The sequence below is a fragment of the Sturnira hondurensis genome, unplaced genomic scaffold, assembly GCF_014824575.4.
Source record: "Sturnira hondurensis isolate 20B ecotype Veracruz unplaced genomic scaffold, ASM1482457v3 Scaffold0010428, whole genome shotgun sequence".
NCBI classification, from domain to species: domain Eukaryota; kingdom Metazoa; phylum Chordata; class Mammalia; order Chiroptera; family Phyllostomidae; genus Sturnira; species Sturnira hondurensis.
Window position 1 is genome coordinate 815771 of NW_028083059.1, and position 9561 is coordinate 825331.

The 9561-nt window shown below is 49.6% G+C and overlaps 1 protein-coding gene across 1 annotated transcript; it reads right to left on the reverse strand.

Annotated features, from left to right (window-relative positions):
* Nucleotides 1-819: 819 nt before the first annotated feature.
* Nucleotides 820-8949, reverse strand: SHISA2 (shisa family member 2). Its single transcript, XM_037058858.1, has 2 exons — nt 6406-8949; nt 820-3195 (listed from the first exon to the last, which is right to left on the reverse strand). Exons 1-2 carry the CDS (start codon nt 6734-6736, stop codon nt 2642-2644), a joined length of 885 nt encoding a protein of 294 aa, XP_036914753.1. The 5' UTR covers nt 6737-8949; the 3' UTR covers nt 820-2641.
* Nucleotides 8950-9561: the final 612 nt, after the last annotated feature.

A 9561-nucleotide genomic window follows, 5' to 3' on the forward strand; every position in this document is an offset into this window, starting at 1 on the left:
TAGCTCAGTGGACTGAGTGCGGGCCTGTGAACCACATGATCGCGGTTCGATTCCCAGTCAGGGCACATGGCTGGGTTGCAGGCGGTTTCCAGCAGGGGACTCACGAGAGGCAACCATACATTGATATTTCTTTCCTCCTCTCCTTTCCTTCCCCTCTAAAGATAAATAAATTTTAAAAAAGTGTGTTTTCGCTTTCATCGTGATATTTAATTACCACATAGAAAAAGAGGAAAACTTGGACAGTCTTGTACGAGAGAAGCAAGCACTCCCTTACATTAGCATCCTCGCCCGTGTATTTTTGAAGAAGCCGTCCAGAACGTCGCAGAGAGACACATGAACCCGGGAAGGAGGAACGGGATCAGGGATTGGCCAAATATGGCCCGATGGCAAATCAGGCCGACTATCTGTTTTTACAGCCCTGGAGTTTAGGCTGAATTTTACATTTTGAAAGGACAAATAAATAATAAAAATAGAATACTTTGTGACGTGCGAAAACTGTATGGAAGTAAATTTCAGCGTTTATCAATCAGGTTTTACGAGACCCCAAGCTGCTCATTGGGTTATAGCGGCTTCTGCAGGCAGCATCTGAACTGAGTAGCCGCTAGAGACTGCAAGGCCCCGCAAAGCCTAAAATGTTTACTCTGTGGCTCCTTATTGAAAACGTATCCCTGTGCTGGTGATCTCTAAGGTCCCTTTCACCTCCAATCTTCTAGGAATTCTACTTCCTTAGATAAGCCAGAATCCCACCATCAAAGACAATGTAGCCTGACAATAGGATCCCCAAAGAAGTCTCTTTTGTGTTGTTGGCATTTTCATGGAACACATAAAATAGTGCCGCTGACTCATAGAGTACACACATAAACTTCCCGGATTAAACTTAACTGCTTCTAAAGGTAGACTCTTGGTTCTAGAAAACAATAATTATAATGTTGAGCAATCTTACTGTAGGAACAGGTTTATTAACAGACCATCTAAGATTACCAAGTAGAATGAAAATTTTAAAAAAAAAACTCCCCTAGGAATTCATACTATAAAATATTTATTAAGTAAAATGATTTTCTCCTGCCTTTGGTTATTAAAAAAGTTTGATTACCCCTGTTGATACCAATTGCCAACAATGACTTTACATTATTCAGTCATGAGACAGATGACAAATAGATAGATGGGTAGATAGATGGATGGTAGGTAGAGTAGATAAGAGAGATACAGATATTGACATAAATATGTAAAGCACCAACCTTATAACGGTTTAAATACAAATCTTGGTTTTGCTAGCAGTTAGAAATTTACTTGCACACACTTAAACTTATTTCTTACAGGTAAACAATATACAAATTCACTTGAATTTCGTCACTCAGAACACTGGTAAATGAATCCAGTGCTTGCTGAGGGCTAAAAGAGAGAGAAAAACAAGAACTGATTTTGTGGAGAGAGAAAGGCAATATCTCTTTGACGAGCTTTTCTCTTAATTTAATAGTCCCTATTGCCTGAAAAATAAACCATTTTGATAACGAGAGCATAAAAAGCCTTATGATTTGCAAAGTAAATTATATTTGTGGTTTAAATTTCATCCTAAGGCTCGGATTATGGCTGAGAAGCTCTCCTCAAACTCTGTAAAGCATTTCTTTGATAGGTATAGGGAAAACAAGAGAGTGTTCTATCAGATCCAGGCAGAAATGCCCATCTCCGGTTCTAAGAACAGCAATGGCCTGCACTCAGCCCGATGCCGCCGTGGGGATCTGAAAACCAGACGGAAAGAGATGCCAAGCCACACATTACCTGGAGAAGTGGCAGGCTGACGGTTTATGATTTCAATATTAAAAACACCTAATGACTTCTCCCATGTCACTGCAAAGTTGGGAAATTGGATGGGACAATCAAGAAAGGGACGAATGGCTTTATTACTGCGCCACCCACTTACTTCAAGATTAAAACCCCAGAGTTCTGAGGTGTCCCTAGTTAAGTAACTATACAATTTCTTTCAGGATCTCTTTAAGGTAGAAAATCACTTTGTAATAAGATCTCTACACGAGGTTAAAAAAAAGCACAAATTAGACAAAAAGCACAAAAATAGACAATATATATATCTTTTTACAATGAAATTAGAACACCTGTGACATACTGAGATCAGTGACTAATCTCACAGAGTTCAAACCAGATTTTCTTTGATAATAGTGTTCTCAGCACCTTCCCCCAAACCTTGGATGCTTATATAAAACTTACCCTGGGAAAAGGGAAGAGACAGGTATTCTGACCTGGTTCAGTAAAAAACAGGAAAGAAATAATGACAACAATAACATAATAAAAACCCTTAATCTATTTGTTTACAAAATTCTTTTGACAGCCATACATACCTCAAGGGCACTTAAGAACTCAAGCATTTGTCACACAACCATCAGTAACAACACGGGCATCTCCAGGTGACACCCACCTAACTCAGTCATGCACTGGGATGAATCATGTCCAAAAAAGCTCATTCCGAGGGAGCCACTGTCATACAGTTTGGGCTAAGTGAAGCTCTCCGAAAGGACTGCGCCGTGAACACCACCGCGGTGACAGACATCCACTCTGAGAATCCTTGACAGTCCATAGCCTCCCTGCTGTCCTGGGTCTCGTCACGGAACCCGGCTGGCACCTTGAGTCACACGGTCACGGCTGGGTACATCTTCTGTTCGCTGTTAGTGTGAGGGAAGGGGGCCTGGATCTGCCTGTAGCCTGTCTGCAGGCCATCCATGAAAGGCGGCACAGGAGTCATGGGCACCGAGTCGTGCTGTACCGTGTACCCCACATACGGGGGATGCAGGTACTGCCCTTGATGGGGCACGATTTGGGTGGCTTGCTGACAGTTCAGCACAGAGAAATTCGTGGGCATGTTGACATACACATTGTTCATGGTCCCCTCGGGCAAGCAACAGTTGGTCTGTGACCTCGTCGGGGGCGCCCGGGCTCCAGAGTTGGCGCTGGAGCTGGAGCTGGCAGCTGTGCTGGACTGGCGGGAGGAGGAGCCCCGGGAAGTGCTGGCGCTGGGGATCATGGGGATGGTCTCCATCAAGCGGTTCCCCCCGGGGGCCCGGCTCTGCTGGGGCTCCTGCTTGGGCCGGAGGCATCTGCAGCAACAGGCGGCCACGAGTGACCCCAAGATGATGAAGGCGACAAACACGGACCCAACGATGAGAAATGGCACGTAGATGGGGACTGGGGGACAAAAGCATAACGTTATGATTTGCTATAAATACGCAGTAAAAGGCGGTCCTTGGCCGTGGAGACCACCAAGGAGCGGCAGTCACACCGAGCAGGCTTGGCCGATTTGTACGCTCACTAGCGGCCGATGATATGCACTGTCCTTTACTGAGTTGCTCCGGAAAGGAGTGAGGGCCCCACAGGCAGCCCCGCCCCCAGAGCAAAACTGTTCATATTTACAGCTAGACTCCCCAACTGCACAGATTGAGGCAAATACCCAATGTAGCAAAAACCCGTGTTTTATGTTTTAATACTTTTCTAAAATCCTTACACGTACTGAACTGTCCAAACTTAAGTCAGATAGTTGTGGGATCTACACAGAAACAAGTAGAAATGACTTAAAAGGCTTTTTTCCCCACAGCAAGTTACTTACATTTCTTGCAAACTCCTTTTACCATATTTTATTGCAGCAAGTCTTTATTTCCAGAGGCAAATAACTCAAAAACTTAGATCAGACTCTAGCCATGACCGTTTCCAATAAGAGTCTTGGAAAGCCACAGAGGTCAAAGACGGGTAAGAAAAACTCCACACACTGGCCTTGCTGAGTCTGGTGAGGGTTAGGGGCGTGGGCCTATCCGGGGACAGTGAATGGAGGAAAAGGGAAGTGACTTGCGTGCAGGGAAGTTATTCCAGGCAGCGGGTCAGCATGGAACAAGGCAACTGGGGAGAATGCATGTTGGGAGCAACAAGACATCTGCTCCAGGAAGGAGAGAGGCTCACAGTGAGCTGGGAAGCGCCAGGCAGGCCCAGCAGGGCTGAGGTGGAACAGTCACTCAGAGGCTGTTCAGACGCTGGAGTTCAGACGCTGGCTCCGGTGTGAGGAGCTACAGGGAAAGCCCACAGAGCATCAAGCAATGGGCACTGTACTTCACAAGTGAAGTTTATTCAGAAAAATAAACCCATAAAAGATAAAAACAGCAACTTTACTAAAAGTGGTGGCGAACTCCAATTTTATATTATTTTACTTTAAGACTGTTTTCTGTGGGAGCCACAGGGATAGCAGCACGGGGCTTCCAGACGCTGGATAAGATACACCAGCTGAGGTGGAGGCAGAGAAGCAGGAAGAAGGAGCCTGCAGAATGCCTGGGAGCCCTTCTGCAGAACTGCCCCAGAGATTCCCGAGAACCTACTTTTTGATGTCTTCCTGAGCATGCCCTTAACCACTTGGTGGAAAACACATCAGGACAGGGACTGTCTTGCTGGTCTTGGCACAGCAGTGCCTGCTCAGCGGAGCAGGGCGGAGCCTCCACAAGGAGCCCAGCCCTCCTTCCACAGCTCTGAGGAGGCCCTGGCCTGTCCCCTGGAGTCAGTGTTTTTAGAATATAGTAGCACATGAAGTCATGCAGAAGTAATGCCTTATAAGTAAAATACACTTTATAAGTGTTTAACCAAAGCTGACATTTAAAGGTTTCCTTAATCACCAGTGCTGGACAGAGTGGATACTATTGCTTATACACAGGGTCCCTTCAGCAGGTAGAAACACTTGCCACAGTTCACAGCACAGCTGGCTCTCTGACAGTAGGCCGGCTCTCATTACATGGCAACTTCAGGCTCACTGCAGCGACCAGAGCCGGGGACGCAGGCTTTCCCACCCGCATGCTAAAACACTTCATCGTCCGAATTAGGATGCCAGTCCTAAACATGCCATCAAGAGGTAAGTAAATAACAGTTTAAAAATTCCCAAACATTATAGCAAAGACTACCTGAAAGCAGCCTAAGTCCACAGAATGAATTCTGGGGAGAAATCACTATCTCTTTCCAGCATTTTTAATTGGAAGCACAAATAACTACACAGGGGCAAAGACTGTAGTGCTTCTCTAAGCCCTCGGCACTGCTTAATTAGGTCTCTCGTCCTTGTTGACTGCAGAAGATAAGTGAGAGAAACAGAATTTTCAGGAAAAAGAGGACTTCAAAGTAGGGTGAAGAAGGCACCCACGCTCATCACACGGTGTCATGAGAAGTCTGCTGCCTACTGATCAGTGCACAGCCAGCCTAACTTTTTAGAGGCCACTAGTGAGCGCAACTTAGCTGTCACATGGAAGCAGCAGTCTGTCTTTGGCTCATTTCTCAAGGCTTTATTCCACAGCCATGCACCCTGCAATGCTGAGCTTGCATTTTAAGATGGCCCCTTTTCTGGAATTACCCTGTTCTCCTCTCTTCGGATCCAAGGTAATGGAGCAACAGGAGTAGCCTGCTAATAAAATGCTTGACTACAAAGGCACCAGCTCTGAAAAGAGCTGCTTCTTACCAGCAGAAGCCAGTTTTCATAAACAGATGCCACTCAGTGCCAAGTCAGGTAGCTCAGAGCCTGGGTTCCTTGTGCTGGTAAACAGTCCTGTCCCTAACATAACCCGCCGCAGAAAAAAGAGGAGGTGCCCTCTCCGTGACATGCTGGCCATCTGACCTCTACCCCTACACCAACCTAAATCCTCCCTCCCAAACACACATACATTGTTGTGGGCCCTGGAGGAAGGCCGTCTGGGAGGTTAGTGAAGAGTGGAGGGAGTGGAATCTATCAAATTCTTGCATGGACTTGTTTATTTTTCCGACTCCAGCTTTGGCAATTTGCAAATATAATTTAAAAAACCAAAGCCACAAAGAACTACATTGGGCATAGCTCGGATGTCACACCTACCAAGCCCAACATGCTAACAACTGTCCAGAAACCAGAGAGGCCCAAGCCTGGCGGGGGAGAGGTGGAGCGGTCTAGTAAATTGCATCACCCACTGGAAGCCCTGAGAAGCTGCCTTCCTTCTGAGGAGCCTTCACAGAAGTGCCCCTGCCAAGGTCCATGATTTCGGCCACCCAGAGACACTAACCCTTGGTAGAAGTCAGACCTCTGGAGACAGAACACATGGGAGGGACCCCAAAGGCCTTTCCTTGAGCTGGAAGAAGAGCTATCTGTGGCCCACCCTGTCTTACACATGTGGTTTTTGGGGAGAAATCCAAGCCAAACCATTCTTTAGCTGACGAGTAGGGAAACTGAGGCCCGGGACGGTCAGCCTCAATTCGCACACAATAATGGCTGGGGCAGAATGCAGGCACTACCTCCTGGTCCAAGACACTTCTGAAACTTCAGGGCTCCTGCCTAGTCCTTTCCCCAGGTCGGTGCCATCCAGGCGAAGCCAACCTTCCACCCCGCTCACACTGGGCCTGCCCTCCTACCTGCCGAGCCGTCTGAGCCGTCTTTGTCCGCCCGGCCCGGCTCGCTGGCGCCCTGCTGGCGGTCGTTGTCGCAACCGCCTTGGTCAAGGCGAGCCTCCGCGCTGGAGCAGCAGTAGCGCAACGTGCAGCTGCCGCAGCAGATGGTGGCGTCGCCACCGTCGAAGCGCTCGGGGCACTGGAAGCCGATGCGCCAGACGCCCTGCGCGTCCAGCCAGCCGTGGCAGTACTCGCCGCTAGCCAGCGCCCCCGCAGCCAGCAGTGCGGCCAGCAGCAGCTGCAGGAGTGAAGTGGCGATCCAGGAGGAGGCGGACCGGCACCGTCTGCCCCACATGGCACCCTGGGGCACGGGTGGCGCTTCTCCCGAGGGCGCAGTACAGGCTCTGGGTAAATCGTGGCCTCCGAGACCCGGGTCCCAGTGGTGCTCAGGCCAGGACCTTTTTACTGAGTGTTTTTTCCGAGGCGTTGTCTGCGCAGGCCACTGCTCTCTGCCGCAACGTCCTGGAGCCTACGGCGCCGGACTGCCAGGTCAGAAGGCTCCTAAGCCATCCCCTCACTCTTCCAGGGGATGGCCAGGTCCGGAAGGGGCAGACTTTGAGAGTGTGCCCGCACTGATGGAACTCAGGTGCAGACTCAGAGGGCCTGCGGAGCTGCCTCCCCAAATCTCCTGGAGTCTACACCAGCGAAAGGACCCTCCTGGTGCATCCCCGAGGGACGATCCCTCCCGTTGAGAACGCCCCTTAGGACGTGGAGCCAGGGCACTGCCACAAGGTTTGAGTCTCAGGATCCCGCGCACCAGTCAGAGAATCTCTCCCTTTATTCCTCTCTCGGGTGGTGAGAAGGGGCCAAGCAGGCAGGCAGAGCGCACAGAACTCCCGGCAGCAAGTGCAGCAGCCGGCTGCGCTCAGCCAGCTTAGCTCCGAACTCGGTCCCCATGGCTCCGGCCACGTCGTCCCGGCAGCCCAGCGGGTGCAGCCTCAAAGCTCCGGGACCTGGGACTGGTGGCCAATCCTCCCAGCTCACGCACCCGTCCAGGACGCGGGCGAAGGGCTGGCGCGCTGCAGCCCCAGTCCCAGGAGCCCGTCCGGCTGAAGGAGGTAGTGGCGGTAGCGGCTGCGAGCGCGGTCCAAGCAAGCGGCTGGAACCGGCTTCCCCCTCCTCCTCTCCCGCTGCCGCTCGCTCCCACGGGCGCCGGGCCTGTCCGCTTCTCTCTCTCTCCGCTGGGCCGCTGCGCCCTCGGGAGGTGCGCACCGATGGGTGCCTCCCCCAGAAGTTTCAGTCCTCCGGGATACTGAAGAAGCGGAGCACGGTAGCCGCCTGCACACTCACGCCACGCCCGGCACCGAGCCAGCTCCGACTCCGCTGGCCGAGCCGCTGTGCTGCGCTCTTATGAGGGGCTGGTGGCAGCTCGGGGGCGCATGCGTGCTGCGCGGGCTTCCCTCCCACCCCTGGACATCTCGGGACTCCCGAGCCCTTCGCCTTCGGACTGAAGTGGAAGAGAACCGTGTGGACGCTGCAGTGGGCTGCAGGCTAGAGGAGGCGCGAGAGCAAACACAACTTACACAGCCTAGGCAGGCCTTGCTACCACGATAACAATAATGATAACAAAAGCAAACTAAAGATCTAAAAACTAAAAACTAAACTTGCTTACTGAAGATCTCTGGCATTCAATATTCGGTTTGATAATCAAAACCTCCCCAAGATGGACTATAGTTATTTTACATTTTGCAGACAGTGAAGTTGCCACTCAGATGAACTGTCTCTCTCCACTTCCAGAAGCTGATGTCCTGATCGCAACAGAACTGCAATGTTGGTGGCAGGGTTCACATGCCAGGCTTCCTCTGTTGGGCCCCAGGCTTCTCCAAGGTGGTATGAAGAGAGTTGTAGAAAGACGTTGCAAATCAGCCACTGTCTGCACGATTTGTATCACTTTTTTTTCTTCTCTTTATTTGGGCGTGGCGATTTATTGGATTCAAGCAGAGAGGCCTGTCCGACTCTTAGTGGTGCAGACAGCTGCAGTTAGAAGAAAACAAGGTTCAGACAGACCAGAAATTCAGCTTTGATGGAAGAGAAATTAATAGCTTCTCTCTTGCGGAAGCTGAAACAACAGGTGCTGATGCTATTAAAGCAGCAGTGATTATTTTTAAAGGCACTAGTGACCCTTCGGATGCGGTCTGGAAATCCGCTAACTTGAAGTCTGGGCCCAGCTCTACCGGTAAAGAATCATTGCGTTTGCTGCGCTCGGTTTCATCTTTAAAGTGGAACATAGGATATGACGACCACTATGGCCTCTTCCAAGTCGGAGACTATAGAACACACGGCAATTGTATTCACGGTGAAGACACTGCTGTTCGAACCACCATTGGACGCTTGTGTGTGCCTGGTAAATGCGCGGACTCACACATGGTTTACACCCTTCCACATGCCCCAAATCAAATCTAGAGGAAGAAACTACTCTACTCCCTACCCGCCTCCTCAAACCCCTTATTCTTCTCACTAAACCTCTCTCCAAGCCTTGCACTTTCCTTTTGGGTTATTTTAGTTACTTCAAATGCACCAACCACAGGTTTCCTTTTTCTTAACCTAAGTGGTAAAAAATTCAGCTTGAAATGATTATTAATAATTATTGCCATTCAACAAATACATGCTAAGTGCTTATAGTATACTCTGTCTCGGGTACTGAGGATTCACCAAAAAGCTAGACCTAGTGGCTAGTTCCTGCAAACGGAGCTTAAAGTGTCTGGAGTAAAACAGATATTGGAAAGAATGACAAAGACCTGAATAAGCACATATCGAATAAATATGATAAACAGCTATGACTGGTGATATGCAAGGTCCATTTACGCACAGGGGGTGGCAGGAGCAGGAAGCCAGAAAAATGATCAGAGGAATGGCACTTAAAACTAGACAAGAAGAAGCTGAAGAAAGACTCAGTTTTTCAGACTTTTTTTCTTAGAAGATACTAGTAGCTAATGTCCATCGGAGGTTGCTCTCTGCCAAGCACTGAGCTGAGCCTTCCACACCGGGTCTCATTTAATCCCCGAAACCCTGCGAAGAAGATGTCGTTGCTGTCTTCCATAACGTGGCTAATCGGTGCTAATAAAAAGTGTCAGTGTGCCTGGACTGCACCCTGTTCTCGCTGACTTTAAAGCCAGCCCA

What these genes read in the sequence shown, in the direction of transcription:
- SHISA2 (XM_037058858.1), bottom strand. Translation starts at nt 6,736, where the DNA reads ATGTGGGGCAGACGGTGCCGGTCCGCCTCCTCCTGGATCGCCACTTCA. An exon ending in CGGCTCAGACGGCTCGGCAG is followed by an intron (nt 3,196 to 6,405) that starts GTAGGAGGGCAG and finishes TTTGTCCCCCAG; the next exon opens with TCCCCATCTACGTGCCATTT.